Below are 25634 nucleotides of genomic sequence, written 5' to 3'. Positions count from 1 at the left end.
CTTGATTTGACAGGTCTCTTACTTTGCCCCAAACTCCCCAGTGGCTAGGCTGGCAATCCGGTGGAACCCAGGGATTCCCCGGCCTCTGCCTCCCTTCTGCTGAGATTCAAGCGTACATTGTCATATCCAGATCTTTTTATGTGATTTTCGGGGACTGAATTTAGGTCCTCGTGTTTGTGTGGCAAGCTCTTTACCAACTGAGCCTTCTCCCCAGAACCCTAAGGAGCCCTTCTGCCACCCATATGGCAGTCATACTGTAACAGCAACGTCCCAGACTCTCCAGAACAGCCTCCCTCCCACAAAGTTCTGACCCCTCCTTCCTGGTTGCCGTGGGCTTGGGCTGCATGCAGGGCTCTCCCTTCTCTTTTTATAGGGACACTGGGGTTGAGGCTGGTGGGGCGCATAGGTAGAGCTTAAGTGATGGGACGTAATGGAGGGGATCAGAGATGTATGAGATCAAGCTGGGACATGGTACAGTCCCCAGGACAGAGAGTGATGTCTTTGATGGACTGGGTAGAAGAAAGAGCTGTGGCCTCTGTGTCCCTGTGGGTTGGGCTAGTCTTCAGGGATGAAGTCACAGAGAAAACCACATTGCCATGCCCTCTCCACCTTAGCGCCTAGGGTCAGAGGTTAAGAGTCCGGCGCTCAGGGGGTGAGCAGCTAGTTTGGGCTTCCAGAAACAAGCAGTTCCCTCTCACCTGGCATTGCCACTGAGATAGTCAATATGGCTGATGGTCCTGCAGCTAGGCTGCCTGCTGTGCCTTATATGTGCCAGCTTGTTAACAGCCACGCAGCCATGGACGTAGGCTGCCACCCAGCCTTTCTACCTGCCACAGGCAGCCCAGTCCTCCCCTGCACTGTGGGGCTGGCTGCTTTGGCCCTCCCTGTTACTCTTCTGTCTTCTATCTATGTTCCCCTTCCATCCCCATCTATCATAACAGGGCCCAGTGGGCAGAGGGCCCAGTGTTCAGGGTGCCCTATCCTTCCTCCATGACACTACACTTGAAAGTAGGCTAATGATAGTCATACATACTCCAAATTAGGAGGGAAACCATCTTTGCCCGGTGGGCTGTGAATTAAAGGATTGTGGTGTATCCCCACCTCCTTGAGAGACGGGGCTCCTACACTGTCCTCATTGGGGAGGCTCATGAAGGCATAGTGAGCTCTTAATCCCCCAGATGCTGTCTCTTTTGCTAGTTCCTAAGTCCAGCCCAGCATGGCCCACAAGGCCTGAATTCTTCTGCTCAGAGGCCAAGGCTGTTGGCCAATGTGGTGGCCTTCACACCTCAACACAAGCCAAAGGAGGTCAGGAATGGTAACAGCCCTACAGAGGACGGCAGGGGCTCACTTCTTCTGCTTGTTCAAACTCCACATATGGACACTGAGAAGCGCAGGCTGTGGACTTTTCTAGGACATGTCTTCTGTCCACAGACATGGATAAACAGAATTAAAAGAAATATTAGTGACTCTTAAGCTTACACATTTAAGTGGGAAATTAGGAACAGTAGTAAAACGTAACATAAGAAAGTGCATCTTGTTTGTCTGTAATGGGAAGCCCTCTCCCAGCCCACCAAAAGCAACAGCTCAAATGTTACTCTCAGGGAACTGCTGGACCGAAGGGTGTGCCTATAGGTGACTGACAACAGTTGCCTGAACACTGTCATCATCCTGTGGAGCCTTAGTCACTCTCAAGGCAACTCTAACCAGGTTCAGGGCTATTGCTATTTTGTCTGTATTGCTTCCAGAAGCTGGCCCTGCCAAACATCCTGTCTACCAGATGCTTCAAGATGGTGAGCAGCAAGCCAAGGCTATAGTACCCAAAACTGGGTCCTGTTGCCCCAAGGATTTGGATCTCCCCAGGACTTGGGTGCCTTCCTCACTGAGGGGCCAGCAGGGGCTGAGGCTGTAACCCCTTCTCCGCTCTGAGAGTCCCCCAGGCCTTAGTCACAATGTGGCTCACACGTGTTGCACCCACATGGATCCATATACTCCACTGAGATTGCCTTCCATGACGTTCCAAGAACAGCCACAGCCAGACTACAGGCCTGCTGGGTACCCATTCATAATGCCTGCTGTCAGATTTAACCCTAGGATGTCCTGGGAGGTGAGACACTGAGGGACAAGCCACTCTGCCAGCACAGCGGAGTGCTGCATAGCGGACATTGCTATGCTCATTCTTGGCTAAATTGTACAAGACCACCTGGGGGATGAGCTATCAACAGTTACCACTATCCTATAGGGAGGGTTGTGGGTCATGACACGAATATACTGCTGAGCTTCAGCGGTCCGGAGAGCTGGGTGTTGCCGTCCTAATGGACCCTCAGAGGAGGTGGGCTCTGCAGATGGGCCAGGTTTTGGTGTGTTCCTTCCTAGGCATTGCCATGTGTTGGTTTCAAGAACTGGGCCTTTAGGAGGTAATAGAGCCCTGAGGCCTCCCCAGCGGTGAATGATGTTGAGTTAATTGTGATGAGGCTTCAAAGGGGTTTCAAAATATTCCCTCTCTTAGTTGCTTTTCTGTTCTCTTATCTTGTGAGGCTAGAGCGTGAAAGTTCCTTACCAGTGACAAAACCTTGGGCAGGCTTCTGCTGTCTGTTGATCACTGTTCTCTGGTTCAGTTAGAGCGGCGCAAATGAGCCAAGACAGGTGGGTTGGGAGGGCTCTGTGCTTACACGGGATGGGATGGGGGAGTCAATAAATTCTGCAGTGTGAACTGGGGTTGACACGGTGACACTGTGTGGCCATTTCCTGCCTGCTGCCACCGTTAGGATCCATCCAGGGTCCCTCTGCTCCAGGTCCACAGAGAACTCAACAACAGTCACTCAGAGCTGTCTCCTGTTCATCCAGATCTGCTACAGCAGAGCACCAATCCCCGAGCTTGGGGGCACTGCCTGATATTTCAAGTGTTTCCTAAGATGCTCAACCCTTAGTTGTGCGCGTGTGTGTGTGTGTGTGGGGGATTGAATTAGAGCTAGCGGACCCCACAGCCCTGACAGTCAACTCTGCCTCTTCTGGGAGAGAAGCTTGAGACTCACTGAGAGACAGGCCTTGCTAAGTCCTAGTTGGGTCACAGCATCTGGTCCCCTGTTTTATCCCTGTTTCTCTTCCTCCTTAGAGCTCTAGGGGTCCAGGTAAAGAAACAGCTCCACCCCCTGAAGGAAGATGGAAACAGTCTGGAGAGGAAGCTGCTTCCTGGAGTCAACAGAATCGGCATGTCTGTCTGGCTTAGATCAGGAAGCAGAACATGTACTGTTGAAGAATGGGTTCCCCTAAGGGGTGGGATAGTTAATGGGTACCACTCTGCCCCTGCCCCGGCATACAGGCTTCCTGAGCCCCTTACATCAAAAGGACAGGGCAGAAATATGGCCAGGGCTCTTCTCCTCCCTCCTCATTTGCCTTTTTCCTCCTGACTTTCCTCGTTACCCTCCAGAACTCTCTTCAGGAAGACGCCAAGCTGGGCTGGATGTCTGTCCTGTGGCTGCAACCCCCATGCCATCCAGCCCAGAAGCAGGTCTTGTTAACATGTGACTCTTTCCTGGTTTCTGCAGGTGGGGGGACTCCCCCCCCATGCACAGCAGGACGGTGTCACATGGCCTGACTGCCAGCCTGACAGAAGCCCCTTTAGAAGTCTGACCATGAGAAAGAACAGCACACACGGTTTGTTTCCATTTATAGCAAGTCCTGGGACAGGCAAAACTATCTCTCCTATTCGCTTTCAGGAAGATGCATCTGAGGGGTGCAGGGTAGGAAATGCTGGAAGGGCCAGCACATTCATTAGCTTAGAGAGCTGTGCACATTTAGGGTCTATGTGTTTTTGTTACATGTTGTGCATTAATAATAAGTTTTGTTATTTTAAGCATAAGAACCCTGACCACAGCCAACAGGATGTTTCTTATGCCTGCCTTCTGACCTAAACCCCCAACCCAGGGGCCATGAACAGCGGGACATACATTGGGAACACTTCCTCAGATCAACTGACCGACACATCTGGGGGGCTGCCGCCTCTGGTGTTGGGCCCTCAGGGCTTCTAGACACAGGCCACACCACCAAGAGGGTTAAGTCTAGGGCTGGCTGGAGATATGGTCAGGGCCGGCATATGACACATGTGCACAGAGCTGTCCTCAGATGAAGGCTCACAGCGGGAAGCGGAGTCCTCACCCCTGACTTCCAAGAAGTGAAGAATTTCCACTCCCTCCCAGAAACCACAGATGGGGCGTCCCGGCTCTTCACTGTATGGGGGTGGGAGGCCTCCTCTGTCATACAAGGCAGGGGGAGGTAGGAGCTTAGCTCTGGCCTTCATTGCTAAAAGTACCCTTCCTCCCCTTCACTCTGCTGGCTTCCAGCTTCCTAGGTACATGCAACCGTGGGCACCCGCAAGGGTCACTTCCCCACTGTTCGTTCACCTGCCCCCAGGACAGAAATATGGTGAAGCTCAAATACCCTTCATAAGTACAAAACTACATTTTTATAAATAACCACATTTCATGTCTTTCTGTTATTCCTGCTTCTTTCTTTTCTATTTCTTTTGTTTTGTTTTGATACAGGGTATCTCTCTGTGTAGCCTTGGCTGTCCTGGACTCACTTTGTAGAGCAGGCTGGTCTGGAACTCACAGAGATCCACCTGTCTCTGTCTCTCCAAGTGCTGGGATTAAAGGTGCTCCACCGAATCAGACTATGGCTGCTTCTTAAAGAAGCAGGTAGAACAAAATGTTAACTGGGTTCCCTCAGAGAGATGGACTGGGAATTATATCCTCTGTGCTTTTCCATATTTTCCAAAGGGCAGGCATTTCTTGCAGAATCAGGAAAATTACTTTCATTTTAAAAAAAGAAAAAAAAATTACAGCCTCTATTAAACCTGTAAAAACAGGAAGGACGAATGGAATCTTGAGGGCAGGAAATGGCTTTTTCTATAGACTGCTGGCATGGGCCTAGGCAGGCTCCACAGAATCCTCCACCTGACGAGACATGGAGGACAGAGCACAGCTTGGCCATCACTGTGGCCGAGGCCCTGGCTACACAGATCTCTTCTCAGGTAGGGGAGTGAACCCAGGAAGGGCTCCCTGCTTCCAGGCCCTCTGCCCCAGTCTCAGCCTTGGTGGGCTTCAGAGTGCCTCCTCCTTGGAGTCTCTCAGCAGGCTCAGCCATGGGCACCTGTTCTGTCCACAGGAATGTCAACCCTGGAAATGGAGTAAGTCTGAGGGCAGGATGATAGAGTCTGTGGGAGGACAGGACCCCCCAGCCAAGGATTCCTGCCTCTCTGGGTATGTGTCTTGTCCATCCTACATGTGGCCTTGACCCCCAGGGTTGTAGAGTACTGGCTGGAAGGGGGGAAATCCTCCCTCCTTTTCACCCCCGGACAAGGACCTGTGTCTGGGCATCTATCCCTCCAACAGGTCTGACAGAGGACCTGGCATGCACTGCCCCGGCATGAGCACTGTGTGGCAGTGGAGGTGCCCTGGGCAGACCCTGTTCCTAGGACACAAGCAGCACAGTGGGGGCAAAAGACCCGGGTCACGGAGTGGCTACATCATAGCTGCAGTAAGAACCACAGGACAGGAGGGCCAGAAGGATCACTGTGATGAGGTCCAGATGTGCAGGACACAGCTGGATAGCAGCTGTGAGGGCAGGTAGGCATGCCCTCTGAAACCCCTAAGGACAGCGAAGGAGGTGTGGGGAGAATGTGGGATTGATAGGTTCAGGGCAGAGAAGACAGGCGGCGAGTGCCCCAGACTTGTGCTCAGGCTTTTTTTTTTTTTTTAAAGCTGTGATGACTACAGATACTTTTTCCTTCTGGTTTCAAAAGAAATGAAAACATCTTCATGAGTTCCTAAACCACGGCAAGCCCAGCCCACATAGCCCCAGGCCTCAGCAGAAAACCCACAGGAACCACCAAGGCAAAATGAGAAGCATGGCTGCGCTGGCCTAGAGCGCCAAGCTGAGCGTCCTGCCAGGGCGCACGGTGCCTGGGAAAGAGCTACTCCAGAGCTGCCCATTGTAGCAACTGCCCTCAGAACACAGGGAGATCAACCTGAGGGAGGCCCGGAAATAAGGGGTTCAACTAGAGTGAGCTTAGCTGGCATGGCCTAACATTCTACTAGCTGGTGAGACTTACTGCTACCTGACCCTGGAGGGTCAGGGGACAGATAGCATTTTGCCAGGACTACAGCCTGGCATCTGGGAGCTTTGGGGCAGTGCGAGTTGACTGCAGGCCCTGGGCTGGGCATCCAGTTAGAGGAGGTACCAACATAGCGCCTTGCACCAGCTACCTGCTGTCTCCTAACTGCACTGCCCGCTTCAGGCTAGGCACGCCTGCCACCCAGTGTCTCTGGGCCTTAATACATGACACCATGGGAGCCTCCATCCTAGGGGCTGTTCCTGGTTGAGAGGACCCCACCACGTGGACAACGTGCCTGATGTCCAACATCCCCCTGGAGTACTTTGTAGCACTATGTGCCCTGGACTGTTCTCAACAGCTGGAAAGCAGCAGGAAGACGGGGGAAGTGGGGACTTTACGATCACGTGGACTCTAGGGTCTACGAGATTGTTCTGCTCCTGAATTTGAATTATTTAAACCCAGAGGCCACTGAGTTTAAATAATTCACTCTATTTACTTTCTAGGTTGTTACAGGGAGCAGCAAGGGGGCTTGTCTCCTCACAGACCGGACTGTGGGCCTCGCATTCTTTTAAAGACATGGCTATTGTTTTTGTTAGGAAGCCAGAGAGTCTGAGGCACCTGGCAATCTTCAGGAGAGCCAGGGCTACATTCCAGGGGTCAGCCTGATGCCTCGGCTTGCCCGCCCTCTGTTCACAGCTCACTGGGCTTGTGGGGTGCTTCCTCAGTCGGTTGCAGGAGCTGAGACAGCCACCCACCCCGGCACTTAAGTGAGCTTCTTTCCATCCGGCTGCGACAGCACTGTCTGGGTGCGCCTTGGAGTTTATTTTAAACTATTTCATGTGGAAAAACTAAGCTTCCTCTTTACTAGTAGGTTCCAAGAGGGTTAACCCCTTCCTCTCCAGGATCCCTAACTCCTGCCTCCCCACACCTACCCAGAACAAAATAACAACCAAGGACTGACTTCTTCACACTACTGGAGACCCTACTGCCCAAGAGCATCTTGGGAGCCAAGACTCCTGATGGAGCACTCCAGAATAAGCCCACCCAACTCTGAGGTGGGGAGGCTGACAGAAAGGTGCAGGAAGGCCAGGGCCAGAGCAGCCTGCTATTCACAGGCTCCCCAAGCTCAGCCTCCTTCTTTAATAGGTCAGGTCAGAGCTCATCAATCTTGCTCTGTTTCTAAGTGGGGGTAACCTTCTTCCCTGGTCCAGAAGAGTCAAGGAATAAGAGAATCAAAGAGCTGCTTAGGCTAGACAATGGGGAGAGGCTTGTAAGTTTCACCATGGTCCCAGGTTCTGAGAGAGCGGGGCAGAACTGGAGCTTGGCATTCATAGCCCGGGAAACCCTGAGAGGGCCTGTCTTGGTTCTGTACTCTGAACCCTTTGCGCTACAGTGGAGTGGGACAGAGTCCAAGCCCCACTGCTGACAGCAAAAGCCTTCTCTTTGGAAACATCAGCCACGGTGAGGGCAAGGACCTGCTGGAGCCCGAAGCACCCTGCAGGCTGACAGCACCCCGGCCTCCCATCCAGCCACCTGACACTGCTGACGAACGAGCACTGCCCCTTTCTGCTAAGGCTATTTGTATAATTTAGATACAGGAGACAAAAAAGAAAAGAAAAGAAAAAAAAAGAAAGAAAAGAAAGTGAGAGAAAAGTCAGGCGCTCTGCTGCAGCTGTGTGTGGAATTGAATCCCTGAAGGAACGTCACCATATCGGCTTCTAAAGCTGGGCACCCTGGCCCTAGACTCCCCTGCCCACCCACCCCTCCTCAGGCTAGAAGAACATGCAGGAGCTTCCTCTGTAGCACAGGGCTCCAAGTTCCTGGGTGACCCCCTGCAAACCCCATCACTGGAGCCTTCTTCATCGTTAGTGCCCAGGTCCTAAATCTGAGATCCCTCAACTTTGGGGTTCATACCCAGCCATACTATCACCAACCACACGTGACCCTTCTCCTGGACACTGTATCCTCATAGCTAAGCCTTCACTAAGGACACCAGACACACGTGTTGACAAACGCCTTGCTAAACCTTTACCAGGAAGCCAACCCCAGCAGGTCAGCTCCTTCCCAAGAAAGTGGACTTCTGCCCACCCCAGTGCTCGGTGAGGAGCATTACTGGGGCAGCTGGGAGGCCTCCGTTGCTCAGTCTGACGGCCATAGCTCATGCTCCCCATGCAAGACCACAGGAGGCCAGTGGGGAGTGAGCAAGTAAGTGGGTGGGGAGAGAGAATGGGAGTCAAGTTCTCCCTGTTGGAGGAGGAAGGTAAAAGGAAAAGGAAGGTTGCAGCCGGGCGCCCCTGGTAGGTACCTCACGTTTCCACAGCTGCACGTGGACGCAGAGAGAAGCACGTCTCCTTACGTACCTGTTGAAGGCTGTGGCACACGTGCACATTTTTCCTCCTCTAGGAACTGGGAGGGCCAGGAACAGTGGCACCCAGAGGGCACCTCTCACCCTAAGATCTACAGGGCACTTAGGATGGAAAGAACCAGGGCTCCCTGGAGAAATGGCTGCTTCTGGGTTTGTGGCAAAGACAGAAGATGAACCTGAAAGGGCTTTCAACACCAGAAGTCCAGGAAGGGCACAGAAAACAGCACAAGGCTTCAAAAGGCTGTGGGGCCCGGTGGAGGGGATGTGAGCTGACATGGTGAGGACCATCTGAATAGTGAAATCATAACATGATGGGTCAAATAGAAAACTGTGAACTCACGGTGGCATGAACAGACCGGACAGCAAAAAAAAACACTTGTTTTTAGAGATGAATGGCAACACTAAATCCAAGGGAAAATGATGAAATTATCCCACAACTATCATAGAAGCAACATTCTCTGAGGAGAGGACTCCGGTTAAGAGTGTGCCCTGCTCTTCCGGGGTACCTTCAGTTGAGTCCCCAGCACCGTCATCTAGTGGCTCATAACTACCGGTGACTCCTCTGGACTCTGTGGCCACCTGCACTCACATATACATCCCTCCTGCCTGGTCCCACCATACACATTATCACTTTAAAAAACAAAATCCAAAATAATAATAATAAAAAAAAAAATGGCCAGTTCAAACCAGAAATGTCTACGAACACTGAGAGTAATGGGTGAAAGCGGCTGGGTAGCAGGTACTGGTGTCTCCCCACACAGAGAAAGAGAAAGTAGGAATGGATAGCAGCCAATACCTAAGTTTGCTTACACTTAAGGCAGGGCCTCAGAGACTCCCTACGTAGCTGATGACTATCTTGAGCTCCTACCTCCAATGTTGGTCACCATCGTAACCAAGCAATCAGTGCCAACCTCACAGTAACGGGCATCACTGGTCATCTGGAAGGATGGCACTCTGGGAGTACCGCCCCTCACCTGCTGGCCCCACAGAGTGAAGTGGGTGTTGTTGTAAGGGAAGAGCATACAGACAGCTGCCTGTGGGCTTCATAATGATTGATCCTGACAGAACCAGGGCTGGGCCAGGGTGGCACATGGGCATGAAGGAGCCTGGAGGACACTTAGGACTTCATGACTCTCTTCAGAGTTCTGGGAATCGGACAGATCTGCAGGACCTGTCTCTGCACTGTCTTTATATCTTTATACACTGTCCCTGGAACAGTGTGCAATGATATCAATTTGGAAAATCCCAAGACTCTGTCGGAATAGGAAGGTTGTGGAAATTCTCTGTTACATTTATTTTGTGTGTGCTTTCATCTGTGAGAGTATGGGTGTGACTATGTGGAGGTCAGAGTACAAGCAGGCACAGGGTCTGTGGTTTGCTGCTGCAGACACCAGGCTAGCTGGCCGGTAAACTTCCCACGATCCTCCTATGCCTGCCTAGCTCACTGTAGGAGCACGGGGCTTGCAGATGCTTACTGATACATCTGGTTTTATGTGGGTCCTGAGGATTTGAACTCAGGTCCTCATGTTTGCAAGGCAAGTCCATCACTCCGGCTCCCAAAACAAAGCATGTTTGGGGTACAGACAGGCCTGGTGTGGAAGCTAGTGCTGCCACGTGGTATAGAGAGTCACCATGCCTCTCTAGACCCCACCCAGAGCCAGTGGAGCCCCCTGCTGGTTGAAGGGCACTGAGGTTCCATCATAAAGGAAGCTCTTACAGGATCCGGTCAAACCCAGGAGGGGTGTGGAGACACTTGGGAGCAGGGGTGGAGGGGCACAGCATGACAAAGGGCTCAAGAAAGAATGAGGAAGGGACAGTAGGGGACTTGGTGAACAAGGCCTGTCCTGACACAGGGACCCCAGGCCCAGAGCACAGTTCTCTGGACTCTCCCCCTGTGAAGGTACCAGCTGGAGAAGAACAAAAGGGAAGCCTCCATGGGTCAGAGAACCTGCTTTGGTTCTTGAGACCCTAGCCTGACCTGAGTCTAGCAAGCCAGCCTGACCTCAAATGTAACAAAGACGCACAGCAGCAGGGGAGCAAGAGCGGGTGAGCATGCCTGGGAGTGAGTTGGGAGTTCAGGGGCATGGATGTGAATATGTGAACGGAGCAAGGGGGGGGTGGGAGGGGGCAGCTGGCTGTGAGTGCTTTTGAGTGTGCAATGGGGCCTCATGGTCTTGTGTGTTCAAGTCCTGAACTCAGAAAGGGTTGGCTCTCCCAGAACCTGGTGACAAAGCGCCCTCTTGTGGCCAGAGCACGAAAGAGGAAAAGGAAAGTAGACTGTAGAGATCCTGAAGGAGGCCCAGGTGAAGATGCTGAGGCGGATCTTAAGGAAAGAACAATGGGGGGTGGGGAGGGCCTGGATTAGAGAAGGCCAGTGCATCTTGCATGCTGACCTCCTAGCTGGTGCTCTAATGTCTTCCCTGGGACTACGCCCTCCCCAGCACTGTCCAGATAAGGACGAGGCGAGCAGATTTGACTAGATGCACGGATACAGTAGGAAGCTTGAACCTTTCAGCTGGCATGTGGAACTTAGGTATGAGTGTGAGAGGAAATGAAGTCCCTTCTCCACGGAGCGGGTGGCTTGAGTGGCAGGACAGCCCAACACCAATGTCCCAGCTCTACTAAGGTCTCAGTTTCTGCATCTGCAAACGGAGGTGGCACAACACTATTGGGGGCTCTATGATCCCTCTGAGAGTGCTCCATTTCTCCTTTTTATCAACAGGAAATTGGACCAGCCTCCAGCACTGTCCTAGGAGCCAGAGTACACAGAAAGAGTCTAATGTCACAGAGGTAGGCCACTGTCAGCCTAATGCGGCCGCCTGGGACCCTTTACTCATGTCTCTGGCACTCAGTCTTCCGGGTGAGATAGTCACTAGCCTCTGGGGTGAACTCTAGGGAAGGGGACTCACCCTACTCCAGGCAGCTGGGTCTATTTGGGGATGGCTCTGATACACCTTCTTGGGTATAGTTTCTTTGAGGATTATGTGAGGGCCCTTCCAGCACTCCATTTGAACCCAGCAGGAGCTAAAGGTAACTCAGAGTTTCCATTCGCCTTTCAGAAAAGTGCAGGCTAGAAACCAGACCCAGCGTGCATCGTCACAGGCACAATGATGGAACCTCCCCCGTGTAAGGATGAGGTCAAATGACTCATTGAGGACCTGCTCTGTGGGTCAGAGGCTCTCAAAGCCAGGCCTTTCTGTAAACCCGGCCAGCTCATCAATAGCTGGTCTCAGGACCTGATTATGTCTAGAAGGGACAAGACGAGGAGGGAAAGGGACCTGAGCATGTCTGAATCCAGAGGCCGCCCACTGGTACACACTGAGAGCATACATTGCAGGGGGCAGAGTGCAGGGTGCCAGAGAGGCTGCTGGAGGACCACGGGGCCCCTATGGCCACCAGTGTGCCGTCAGATCACCTGACGGGACATCTGTTAATCAGAGTGTCGTCTGCAGTAAGAAAGGCCAGTGCAGGAACAAACACGGCTCCAGCCACAGAAGCTTAGGGTTAGACAAAGGTTTGCAAGGTAATCCACTGATAGTGAGTATAACATACGAAAAGTTAGGGCTAGAAGTAGGGTCAGGCTCAGGGTCAGGCTCAGGGTCAGGGTTAGGGTTCCATCTCCTAGTAGGGCCACTGACACTAGGTGTAACAAAGTGTCAACATTTCTGTCTTCAGCATAGAAACTCAGTGCTGGGCTTGCTTTCCTCCCACCAGACAAGTCAGTTTCAAGCCACTCTGACTCTCCTATCTGGCAGTGTTTCTAGGGCTGGAACTTCCAGACTGCTCATCCTCTAATGCTCATGTACAACAGCGCACACTGAGCCTCTTATGCCGGGGAGGCCTCGCCGTGGTGACCCAGATGCTTCCTTGTAAGAACTAAGATTCTCTTTTTCTAAAATATATGAGTGCTCTGTCTTCACGCACACCAGAAGGGGGAAGCAGATCCCATTTCAGATGGTTGGTGCTGGGAGTCAAACTCAGGACCTTGGGAATAGTAGCCAAGTGCTCTTAACCGCTGAGCCACCTCTCTAGCCCAAGCCCAAGAATTGTGAGTCTTATTTTACCATCCTCCAAGCTAGCAAGGGAGCAGATGCCTCTTGACGAACAAGTCCTGCCCTGAGGAACCAGGGCAAGGGGTCAGTTTCGAGAAGCCTGGCGGCAATTACCCACAGCAGCATGGTCACCAACCCTGGCCACCAGTGGAGGACCTGGCATGTGCCAGGCGCTAGATGAAACTTCATAGTTACAGGAAGATGCCAGAAACAGTAAAAAAAAAAAAAAAAAAAACTACGTTACACAATATAATTTTGTAATAAAGGTAAGCCTGAAACAGTAGCCATGCACTCGGTTCTACTGAGAAGGTGTTCGTCCTCAGGAGAGAATTCTCTGTCCAGTGCAAGCTTCACCACGTGGACATCCTTTCTCTTCTGCTGACTTGGAGTTTCACAGTGCGGTGGGTTGGGTCTAGGGCCTCACACATGCTGAGCTACTCCCCGCCCCACAGACACTTCCCTCTGAATGGCACACAGATGACTACACTCTGCAAAGTACCCACACCTAGGGAACTACAGTGGGTGTACCCCCCCAATCCTATTTGTGTGTAGGCCTCCCTGCTATGTGTGGGGTCCTCCTCAGAGACTCTGCGGCCTAGAGGCTCGTTCCAGCCAAGAGTAAAGCCACGGTAGATTCTGCGTTACATGGAGCACACGGGTTCAGACTGACCAGATGGGCCCCAGCTAAGGACACATTTACTCAACTAAGACGTTTTCCTTCATGAACTAGAGTAGCCCTACTTCTGGGTTTTTGAATACAAAAGTGTCACTCACGCGTGTGGCCACTAAAGCTGCGACACGCACTGAACATGTGCTAGCTGGGCTCCCAGCTGCTGAGCGAGCGTAGCCAACGAAGGATGCTGGGTCCCACTGCCACTGCCTCTGGCTGGGAGCGTGGCGGGATCAGGCTCTGCCATTCTGAGGGGCCTTAAGGCCTGCTATGGCCTGAATGTTAATCCTTGGTGCAACAGTGTTGGGCGGGGGGCGGGTTGAGAGGTGTTTGGTCATGAGGACTGAAACCTCGTGAGAAGGCTTGAGGGAGTGGGCTCTCTGCTTCCTATCACGTGTTAGGATCCACTATCCCTCCTCCTTTGCGGATGCAGGAAGACACATCCAGAGCCATCTTAGAATCAGACACTGAACCTATTGGCACCTTGATCTTGGTCACCCCAGCCTCCAGAACTGTGAGAGACTGTTTCTTGTCTTCAGGATGAGGAACTGTGTTACATTAGGGGAGAGGCGGGCCACTTGAGAATACTTTTGTGGCTTATGAGCAGGGTTCCCTCAGGCCAGACATCGCCAATTAAGCCATAAAACTGTCCTCCGAGGGGCTGGGAAGAAAGAAAATCTGCATTTCAGGTATGTTGGGACTTCAACATACAGCGAGAGTACAGAAGTAGCTTCCTGACTCCAGCCCCCAGGAGTGCTGAGACTCATGCCAAGCTTACAGATTGCTTCAGCTCATGGCTCCCTCAGGTGTCTCACCCAGGAAGGATATCATAGTGAAAGTCAGGCCACTGATGGATCCTAGCCTTGCCCAAGATGATCATTCAGATGTGTGACTGACCTACTGTCCCTCAAACCCAGGTAACCATGTTCTTGCCATGTCTCTCCAGCACTGACAAAACAGTGTTTTGTTTGAACGGCCTGGCCACAGTGGAATCCACCGAAAACAAGCAAGGCAGGGGCTGGGATGGTAGAGTTATTGCTGAGAATGCACAGAGCCCTCGGTTTGATCCCCAGCACAGCATAAATTAGGAATGGTGACACTGCTTTAATCCCAATACTTGGGAGGTAGAGGCGGGAGGCTCAAAAGTTCCAGATCAATTTTGGCCACATAGCAAGATGGGCTACAGGCGAGCCCATCTCAGAATATAAAATTGGGGATAGAGAGAGGAAAATAAAGAAACTGTGTAATTTTATAATAAAAATGTATTAATAAATATATATAAATAAATAAGCAAGACACTGCCGATGCATGAGACACTCTCAAAGGCTAAGCAAGCCCAATCCAGCAACTATTGACTCAGCAACTATTCATAAACCTCAGACCCAGCTGTCTGTGGTCTCTAGGCGCTATGCCTCTCAAAGGTTGGGGAGAGTGGAAAAAAAGGAGAGTAGCCAGATGGGGTGAGGCCAGTTGTAACCTCAATGGCTGCAAAGGTTCTGAGCACACTGCCCAAAGGAGCATGAGCAAAGTCAGCCCAATTCCCTGGCCACAGAACTAGGACGGGCGGAAGCTTCACATCTTTACCCTCGCTCCACATGGATTCACATCTGCCTCAAAGTCCAGGCTCTGCGTGGAGGGCCACTCTGCCTCACTTCCATCACACAGTTAGGGACAGGGCTTTCTTCCTTAGGGCCATCTATAGAAAAGCCATAGATGTCCATACACTGTTTGTTTGTTTGTTTGTTTGTTTGTTTGGAAAACAGAACAGAACAAGAAGGCAGTCGCCCTGGCAAGGTCCAGAGAAGGGCAGGTGAATGAAGCAGCCGTGGGCACTGACCTGAACTTCCCCGTCCGCACCTGCAGCGCTCTCATTCCACACTGCTGGGCACCGCCAACGTCACCCACGATGTCATCGCCAATCATGATGGCCTGTCAGAAGTGAAATATGCTCAGAAGTTATGTCAGGAAAGTTTTATTCCTGGGTTTTTCATATCTTTCTTTCTTTTTTTTTTTTCTTGACATAATAAACTGCTTGATTTGATGTTTAAAGCCACTATCGTCCAAATTAAACAACATAATATTGTCATTGTATTGATTTAAAGTCAGCCCACCTTGAATATATCTCCTGCTGCCTCCCCTGGGCCATGACCGGTATATTTTTATTCAGTGTGAAATCAATCAGCCACTGTCAAAGTGATTTGGTGCCTTGAGGACATGAGGAGCACCCGCCCCCACGGAGCAGGCTGCATCTTACCTGATGCTAAATACTCTGGGACTAGGTGACTGCACTGTGAAAACCAATTCTGGTAAAGTCTTCACAGCCCCCAGTTCAAAAGGTTTGCTTTCAATTGTGAAGAGACTACTTATAAAAATCAAAATTGAAACACACACACACACCCATACCACACACACCCTATGCTACTGGATAGGGTTTCAGAAGCAGTCTGTGAGGTACATTCCTCCTCCCTCCTGAAACAACCCCCCAGACTAGGCAACTCTCAGAACCAACTGTTCTCAAGGCACTGGGCATCAGTCAAGAAGGGATGTGTCTTTCGAGGCACAGGTAGCAACTGAGGTGGCTCCATGACTAGCCCGGCCTCCTGCCTTCATTCAGTGTTCTCACAGTGCAGGTGTGGGAGGGATGTAACAGAATCTGAAGATGAAAATGTGTGTGTGTGCGTGTGTGCATTTACATACATGTATGGCTATAGGTCCTGACACTGGAAAGGGAATCATGTAGAGAGAGAAACAGATGGAAGGGTGGTGGGAAATAGAAACGGTAATGGAACTCACGGACAGGAAGGCAGAGGGGGACTGCCTGGCAAAGAAGGGAACCAGTTGGGAGGCAAAGGGGTGCCAAGTTCCAGTCCACACTGGAAAATTCTCAGTGGTTTTCTCTGATCTCTAGAGAGTGGAAATTGCCTTCTTGGGATCTTTTTGGCTGGCAATTGTTGGTATGGCCCATGGAGACAGTATCAGGAAAAAGACGTATCCCCTCGTGGAAGTGATGTCACTCTTGGAAGACCATCTGCGGGATGGGTGCTTTGGACAATGACATGATGCCAGCATAGAGCAGAGCCCCAGGAAATGGAGACGAGGGTGGCAGGAAGCTGGGACTAGACATGGGCAGCCAGTGGGATGTGCAGTGAAGCCTGTCTGGGCCAGCTTGTGGGCTCCGCATACCAAAATGCTCTCGGGACCCTGGGGAATTTACAGATTTACCATCAGTGAAGGGCAATAATCACCCCAAAGAGGAGCAATTATTACCAAATCATTTAGGATTTAAAAAATCATTGGCAAGAAGATGGAGGTCAAGAGGTGGGCTGTCAGGGGAAATAAAAATAAAAAGAAGAAGAAAAAAAAAAACAACCTCTACCTGTCAGGCCTGGAGCTTACTCCTTTCTGACTATGATGTGATAGAGTGGAGGCGGACATTCAAAACCGAATGGCTGGACTCGAGGAGAACCCAGAAATGCAGAGAGCTGCAGAAGGCTGTCACCATCCAGGGCAGGTTTTGTGGTTTGATTTGTAAAGCACACTCTGGGGCTAGTATGTAGATCGGTCAGTAGAGCACTTGTCTAGAGTATAGGAAGACCTACATTCAATCCCCCAGCACCACACAAAACAGGCGAGGTAGTGCATGCCTGAGATCCTGGAATTTGGGAGGTGGAGCAAGAGTAGCAAGTTCACGGTCATCGTTGGCTATACAGTGAGGTAGAAGCCAGTCTGGGCTAAGAGAGGAGGTTCCTTGATCCTTCAGTACCATCTGCCTGAGGGTCTCTGCTTCACCAGCCCAGGCTCTCAGAAGAATGGAGCCTAACAAGTAACATGCTTGGGGGCTTTTGGGACTTAAGGGTTCCCCAAGAAAATCTTTGTTTTGTGAGCTGTCTGCTCTCCCTGGACCCTGCTGGGCAGGGAGTGTGTCCCCATCACAGGGAAGGACACAGTGGAGAGGGAGGACACGCACCCCACTAGGAGAATCCTCAAGGGACATTTACACCCTGAGCTTCCAGGCACCTCAGAAACCTGAAGGTGACACTTGCTAAGCCACTTCTACCATGGCCTAGCATATTTGTAAGGATAAACACTAACATGGCAAAAAGCAAGGATGGCTGATTTTTTTTTTTTTTTATGTAGATGGGTGTTTTGCCTGCACGAATGTCTGTGTGTCACCATGCCTTGTGTCCCTGGACACCTGAAGGTGTTGGATCCCCTGGAACTAGAGTTACAGCCAGTTGGGAGCCACCATATGGGTGATGGGAATTGAACCTGTGTCCTCTGGAAAACCAGGCAGTGCTCTTAACCACTGAGCCACGTGTTTAGCACTGGATCATTAATATTTTAAAGGAAAAAAAAAATGGGTCAGGGATGTGCTTAGTTAGGAAAGTACCTGCCCAGTATACAGAAGCTCTGACTTCTGTCCCCAGCACTGGATAAACCAAGCATGGTGACATACCCCTGTAATCCCAGAACCTGGAAGGTGGAAGCTGGGTGTGATGGCATACTTTAATCCCAGCAACTGCAAGGCAAAGGCAGGTGGATCTCAAAGACAGCCTTGTCTACACAGGGAATTCCGGGGCAGCTAGGGCTACACAGTGAGACTCTGCCTCAAAAAAAAAAAACAAAAAAAACAAGCAAGCAAAAAATAAAGGTGTCGGTAAAGATGTGCAGAGATGGGCAACCTGACACAACCCTTACAAACCAGGATAAATGATGTACACTACAACCTCGCTTCTCGTGTCCAGAAAATAATAACGAAGATACAAAAATATGCACACACAAAGGTGTGTACCAGGGTTATATATAAGGAAATGAGGAAGAAGCCCAATCTCCAATAACAGGGGAATGATTACAGATAGATAGACAGACAGATAGATGAAGACAGATATACAGAGATACATACATATATAAATACACATGTACATATGGTAAAATACTACATAGTCACAAAAATTACTTCACAAAACTGCTTAAATAAGCAAAAAGGAAAGTTTTCTCAACAGAATATTAAGGGGGGATAGTTTCAACAGCAGATAGAGGATTATTTTCATTTGGTGTGGGAAAAATTAGAAAGGCAAAGCATAAATTGTGTTATTCTAGGATAGTGGAATGACAGAGGTTTCCCTCCTTGGTACTTCTCTGAAATGTCTGATCTCTTTGATAAACAGGACTTTCTATTTATTTTTTCTTACGTGTTCCTGTGTGACTTTATGTGCATCATGTGTGTGCAGGAGCCTAAGGAGGCCAGAAGAGGGCTCAGATCCCCTAGAACTGGAGTTCCAGTCACTGGGTGGGTGCTGGGAACCACACCTGGGTCCTATGCAAGAGCTAGATCTGCTGCTGGATTTTGCTCTCCTGGCTTTATAAACACACACACACACACACACACACACACACACACACACACACACACACACTCCTAATCCCAGTCAGAGGGCAGAGTACAACATCCCCAGAGAAAATGAGCACAGTAAGGAGGCTTCCATGGAAATACGTAAAGTCACGGCTGCAGGGAAAAAGATATGGCCCTCGACTGAAGTCACTCCCATCAGAAGCACAGAATCCCCCTACCTTGGATGACTGACCTTCGAACAGGAATAAAGTGTAGGACACAGTCCACTTCTTACACCCAGTCTCCCGTGGACAGCCAACAAGCCTGGCCCTCAACTGCTCTTTTATTTTTTAAACACTTTTTATTATTTTATGGTGGGCACTGGGCATGAACATGATACTGTGTACATATGGAGGTCAAAGAGCAACTCTCGGACATGAGCTATCATCTCCTTCCATCGTGTACCAGGGACCAAACTCATATCATCAGTGCTTTTATGACAGAGTCCATCACCGGTCCTCGATTACTTTTCCGTGTGTGTGTGTGTGTGTGTGTGTGTGTGTGTGTGTGTGTAAGGGTGTGTGATGGGGGTTAGTGCAGGAAGTTCTTTCCCACTTTTATGTGGGTTCTGGGGCTTGAAGTCAGGTCCTAATGATTGTATACCAAAGTGCTTTCCCGCACTGAGCCATCTTGAGAGCCTGGTTCTAGGCTTTTCTGAGCCTGTGCCCACAGTACTGTGGTTCTCCCCAGGACAATGTCTGGAGACATTTGGGACATCACCGCATGTGAACGAGGGTGGTGCTACCATGCCCAGCAGGTGGAGGCCAGGGAGGCTGCAATACATCGCCAGTGCACAGTGAGCTTCCACCACGGCCTGAGGTATTTAGAGAAGTAACGGGAAGGAGTGCTGAATTATCTCTAAGGGGGTCGACTTTCCAATCATGAAGGGTAATTCCAGCCTTCTGCTGGTTCTAGGCTGTTTGGGAAAGATTAGGCGGAAATTGGATTGGCGGCTGTCACCGCTGGAGCTCAGACTCAAAACATCTCTGCAGAGCCATTACCAAGGGAATGGCAGTGACGACTGTATTGATTAGGGCCGCTCAGAACAGTCAGGCTATGCCACGACCTGGCACCCGAGCAGCCTGCAGCCCTGTCACAGGCCATTTTCATCATCAACAACAACAACAAAATACAGAAACAGGGATTGTTACTTGGGGGTGCATACGGTTAGTGAAACTCTGTCTTATAATGTGTACACAACCCAAGATTCAAAAAACTCCAGAGAGCATTTCAGCAAAATGGCAGGCTGGGGTCAGGACAGAATGACAATGAAGAGGACACACAGCTACTGACGAGTGAGAATTTTGGATTCTTTTAAAAAACACAGCAAGGTTATAAAAATATGTTTTCGTTTTAATCCCAGGTGTGGGGAGATGCGGCTGCTTTGTGGCAGCTGACTGTGATTTCCCTCATACTCAGCCAGGGGCCATGATTTTGCCGGCTGCAGACAGTTTCTGCGAGTATACGATGCTTGGAATTCTGGAAACTTTTCAGAGGATATATCAATGTTAGGGCCCCAGTGGGTGGGTTGCTGGTTGGGGGTTGGACGTTGGTGGTTGCGGTTTGTAAGTAGCCGTGTACAAAGAAGAAATTAGATATCCTGATGGCAAAGATCAAAGTTGCCCCAAGGAGCTGGACGCCCCTCATCAGCAGGAAGTAATCAAATAAGGATGATACCCCTTTCTCCTCTACCTTTTTTTTCCTGCTCCTATCTAGTATTAGGGGGTTGAAGAGGAAGAAGAAAAGGGGTGGAGGAAGGTGGAAGAAAAAAGAACCCACAAAGTCGCATGCGAGCAACGCACTTAAATTTAGACTGCACTGGGCCGCCAAGTGCACAAGTACGCATGCGTGTGCGCCGCAGCACACGCATGGAGGGGAGGGAATGAGCTCCGGGAGTCAGTTCTCTCCTTCCGCCCTGGAGGGCACGGTCACCAGGCTTGGCTCTCTGTGATTTTTACCCGCTAAGTTGTGCCAGCCTGAGCTCTACAACGTTTTTACCACCTGCAGGAGAGCAGGTTCTCATGAAGTGACAGTCCTGACGTAGCCGTGCCTCAGCCTCTGGCAACCACTAGCCCACCCTCTCGGCCTCTGTGGGCGTGCCTGCTGTAGACACGTGCTAGAGCTCCATGCCCTTAGCTTCCTGTGGCGGTTCTTCCCTCCTCTTTACGACTCAGTGATATTTCACTGTACATACGGGACGCAAACGGCTGACCGATTCACAGGGGACAGGCCGGCGTCTGAGTTCTTTTTGACCTCTTAGTTACTGGGAATACAGCTGCCGTGAACAACGCTTAGTGGTTTCAGGGAAGTGTTTGTTTCTGTGGTGCTGGGATTCAAACCCAGGGCGTCATGTTTGTGAGGCAAGTACTCAAGGACTGAGCTACCCTCGGACCCTGCAAGGTGTGGTTACTGTCATCGTCTGCATGCCTGCCCCAGTTCACCTGGCTCTACACCTGGAAGCACAGTCGCCTGGGCAGACAGCGGACTCGTTTAATGCTGAAGACTCTCCAAAGGCTCCCTCAAAGCAGTGATCCTCCCTCATGGTCCTGCCAGCAGAGCACGGGGGCCCAAGACTCTCCACATGAACACTGCAGTTTTCTGCTACTTCTCTCTTTTGGTGGCCGTATTAGAGGATGTTTTGTGACGTGTAGTCCTAAAAAGCCAGGAAACTGGCCACCTTTCTATGGACTCTTTGGTCACTGCCTGGGGTTTTACGGCTTTGCGGTTGTGCTAAAATGCCACGTTTTAAAGAAAAATCTTATCACGAAAAAGATACAATTGGTCTGAGATTTGCTTTAAAACATGATAGTAAAGCTGGGCGGTGTTGGCGCTATGCCAGAGGCAGAGGCTCTCCTGGTCTACAGAATGAGTTCCAGGGCAGCCAGGCTTACACAGAAAACCCTGACTCAAAAAAACAAAAACAAACCCCAAACCCCAAACCAAAACCAACCAACCAAACAAAAACCCGCACAAAACATGATAGTAAAAAAATCAGTTCTGGGACTAGGGAGATGAGCTGGCTTAGTTGGGAAAGAGCTTGCTGTGCAAGTGTGAGGCCCTGAGTTCGGATCCCCAGGCCCACGGGAAGGTGTGCACAGCAGCACACACCCGTAACCCCAGTGTTCCCATGGGAGGTAGAGACAGGAGACTCCCCAGAAGCTCACCAGTTAGCCAGCCTGGCATATGCAGCGGCAAGCAAGAGGGGCCCCGTCTCAAACAGAGGGCAACGCAAGCGCTAACACCCAAGGTTGTCCTCTGCCCTCCACGTGCACTGTGGCACGTGTGTGCCTGCGATGTACATCCCCGCGCAGGCGTGTGCATGTCCGTGTGCACAGAAAACAAGAAAGGAAAGCATTCATTTTTTAAGAGGAAAAAAAAAACATTCTAAGAGGGGAATATGTGTGATCTGATTGTTGGGGCAAGTAACTGTGTCACTCCTCACAGTGAGAAAAGTTCTGGGCCAGCAAGAGTGCTCAGCTGGTAATGGCACCTGCTGCTGATCCTGATGATCTGAGTTCGATTCCTGGAACCCTCACAGTGGAAGGCGAGCATGAACTCACACAAGCCCACACCCTAAAATAAGTAAATGTCATCTTAAAACTGTAAAGAAGAAAGGAAATTCTACACCTACCTGGTGGGCTTCCAGCCCTATGGATTGCAGGGCAGATCTGAAGAACTCAGGGGAGGGTTTCCCCACCACTTCAGCCTCGATCCCACAGGCGTACTGGCAAAGAGAGGACATAGCGTGGGCTTAAAATCAGGATCAGCAGCCTGACCACGCATAAAGACTAGCTCCTGATGCCCAGGGACCTTCACAAAACAGGATGCTGTGGGCCTCAAAAACACATCACAGGCCAGAGTGTCACAGCTCTGCAATGTGAGGCTGTTCAGAATGCTGAGGACAACTACTTCCAGCTCTGCCAACCACTCCAAGGCTGCCCACGGCAAGTGGCATACATACCATGCCTGGCAAAGCCACGGCCTCCCAGGGGACAAGAGACCATGGCTGTCACCTACCTGTTCAGCTACAATCCCATCTCTTGCCACTCCCTGCTGCCCACCTCCAGGTAGATCCTAGGCTCTCCTGAGGGGGTCCAGGATTCAACCTACCCACCTGGGCACAGGTGGGCAGGGGCCGCTACCACTGTAGGGATGGGATGTGGCAGGAATCTAGGCAAAGGTGACTGATAGGCCACAGGGGTCTGGCCATAGTCAGAGATGACTTTGTAACCTACAAGGTCATCTCAGAAAGGAGGCCAAGGACACATCAAGCCTGAAGTGTTAACAGGGCCAGGAAGGAGGCAGGTGATCTGCACAGATACCATGAGTCAGGGAAGAGTGGTAAAGAGCATGCTGGGAAAGAGCACCAGGAGGTTGGCTGGGGTGTTGGGTCGGGTAGGAGAATGACACACATGATGATTTTGTGATGACCCAGGCAATGGACCTGGAGGAGAAGGAGGTATGTGGCCAGAAGCCCCACACAAGAAGGCCCCAGTCAGAAACAAGAAAGGCTACTTTCTCCTCCAGAAAGCCTGAGGAGGGCATGGGACAGAACCGAGGCAGGTACCTCGAGAGCCTTCATGTAGCATCCAACATCCAGCATCAGGCCAGAGGTCTCCTTGTAGTAGCGCCTGTAAGAGAGCAGAAGGGAGGATGTGAACAGAGAGCCACAGGTGCAGGTCAGCTCCAACGCCATGCTGAGAGTGACCGATGGAGGCCACATGGCGTAACCAGAGGGCTGGCAGTACTAGCACACCATGAGTCATTCGGCCAGCAGCCCCCTACCACAATGATTAACCAGGGACCCAAGGGGGGCAGATGGATCCAGTTACTACCACAGAGGAAGACAAGTGACCCGTGTTCTGGGAGGGGACGGCAGGCCTCCAGAGCATGTGCTGCACTCCCTAAATGCTAATAATTAACCCCTAACTGCTGCCTGAGGAGGGAACTCCATTAGTTCCACAGCAGCCTGCCACATCTCCTGTTGCCTGGGGTCAGGCAAGGCGCCAGGTTTCACGGGCACCAGCTGCTTCCGTGAGACAAGAATGTCTTCCCGACCTCGCTGAGACAGTGCAGGCCCAGCTCCTGGGAGTCTTCCTCCGTGTAGTCTCACTGCTCTTCCAAGTACCCACGGCCCACCTCACATCAGAGCAAGGCCTCGAGTCCTGGCTACAGAGTCATTCATACTTGGGGCTCTCTGAGCAAAGCCATGTGACTGTAAGGGGGCAAGAGGGTGGCTTATCTATCATGCTCCAGGGATGAGTTTCACCGAAACCCAGGAGTGGTACACGGGTGGGGCATCTAAACTTGGCATTATTAAGGGGGCTGCCCATCTCCGTCAGTTTTCCCTTCCTTCTGTGTCCAGCAGGGAACACTAATTCTGCAGAGAGGACCACAGAAAAGAGGGGTGCAGGCTGACTTCAACACTACAGTTCTTTTTCTGCTTCCTAACAATGACTTTGGTCTACGTAAGCCTTTAGACCTCAGCTTCCTCATCTGTAAAATGGTCAAAACAAACGGGCTGCTGTGAAGCTTGCACAAGATAACACACTTGGAGTTCCTTACGTGATGCCCAGAGCACAAGAACCACTCAAGGAAAGACTGGAGAACGCTACCGTCCATAGCTGTTCGCTGGAGCTGACACACAGGCCCGGAGACAGGAGCTCCCAGGGGGCCGAGGCAGGGGGAGCACGAATTCTAGACCAGCCCGGGATACACAGCCAATCCCATCTCAAGAATTTCTTTTCTTTTTCTTCTTTTCATGTGTCTGTGTCAGGACACAGTCCAAGAATGGACCCATGTGAGGAGAATTCTGAGTTCTTGTGAGGAAACTCCAAGAAAACAAAACAAGAGTCTTGTGGCCTCAGTTTCTTCAAAACGCAGAATTGTTCTGGGGATGTGTTTTTTGCTTCTCCCAGGGATAGCGGATAAGAGTGAGTTTGCTTCAGATCACTCATTATTGCTTGTTGCTGTTATTCAATTAAATGTTTAAATTATTCTTGATATGCCTTTATGAAAAAAAAAAAAAGGCTAACCATTGTCACATGCAGTTTGTCCTAGTGATCGTATACAGCTTGAACTCCCGAGAATGTGACTCACGTGACTTCTCTTCCCCCTCAGAGTATAAATTGCCTGATGCTCTGAATAAAGCTGGCTTTAGCATGAGACTTTAGGTAGTCTCATTTATCAGCTCCATTATCCGAGGTCCCATGGCCTGCCTCCAGAGCGGTGACATGCATGTGTGTGGTGTATGCCAGGAGCATCAGAAACTTCTTAGGCCATTCCTTTACCTTATTTTGTGTGGGAAATGGTCCCTCAATCAAACCCGGGGCTCACTGCTACAGCTAGTATTGCAAGCCAGCTTGCTCTTGGAATCCCCTGTCTCTACAAGGCTAGAAGTACTGGCAATCTGCCTCACCCAGCTGACCTTTAGGTTCTGGGAATCCAAACTCCAGCCCTCTTGCTTGCACGCCAACAGCTTTAACCACTAAGCTGTCTCCAAAGCCCTAACGAAATTTTCTTGAAAAGTTTCCTGGGGCTGATGAGGTGGCTGAGTGGGTAGAACACTTGCCTCGGAAGCAGGAGGGCCTTCAGATCCCCAGAACCCCATGGAACCAGGTGTGGAACCAAGTGTCTGTAATCCCAGCTCTCCTGTGCCAGATGAGAGGGGGAGACAGGGAAAGCCCCAGAAGCTAGCCCAGCGAACACAGAGGCAAACAAGTGGACGGTGTCTCAAAGAAGGTGGAAGGTGAACAGCGATGCCTGAGGTTGTCCTCCGACTTCCACATGCACACCCTGGCATGAGCACGCCTACACTTATAAACACACCCTGGCATGAGCATGCCGACACTTACAAACACACACACACACACACACACACACACACACACACACACACACACACACTTACTATATTTGCTTTCTTTTCTCTATTTTTACAATGAACTATAATGACTACTTCCTTAGCCAGGTACAGTTTCCAAGAACTGGAGACTGAGAAACAATTTGGCCAGCAGAGGGAGACACTGGCGCTGGGCCTGTGC

The 25634-nt window shown here is 50.8% G+C and overlaps 1 protein-coding gene across 4 annotated transcripts in view; it reads right to left on the bottom strand.

Annotated features, from left to right (window-relative positions):
• The window catches only part of Lhpp (phospholysine phosphohistidine inorganic pyrophosphate phosphatase), a 101603-nt gene that overhangs the window by 35901 nt on the left and 40068 nt on the right, over window positions 1-25634 (bottom strand). For all 4 annotated transcript variants that reach the window (XR_009591207.1, XM_060381271.1, XM_060381272.1 and 1 more), the window contains 3 exons: window positions 23159-23222; window positions 22223-22315; window positions 15037-15128 (listed from right to left, as the gene is read on the bottom strand). Coding sequence is in view for 3 of the 4 variants with exons in the window: in XM_060381271.1 (XP_060237254.1) it covers window positions 15037-15128; window positions 22223-22315; window positions 23159-23222 (249 nt within the window). In the remaining variant the exon portion in view is untranslated. The remainder of the gene's footprint in view (window positions 1-15036; window positions 15129-22222; window positions 22316-23158; window positions 23223-25634) is intronic.

This window comes from Meriones unguiculatus, chromosome 1, assembly GCF_030254825.1.
Source record: "Meriones unguiculatus strain TT.TT164.6M chromosome 1, Bangor_MerUng_6.1, whole genome shotgun sequence".
Lineage (NCBI taxonomy): Eukaryota > Metazoa > Chordata > Mammalia > Rodentia > Muridae > Meriones > Meriones unguiculatus.
Note: the sequence above shows the minus strand (reverse complement) of the source record. Positions and strands in the feature narration are given on the sequence as shown.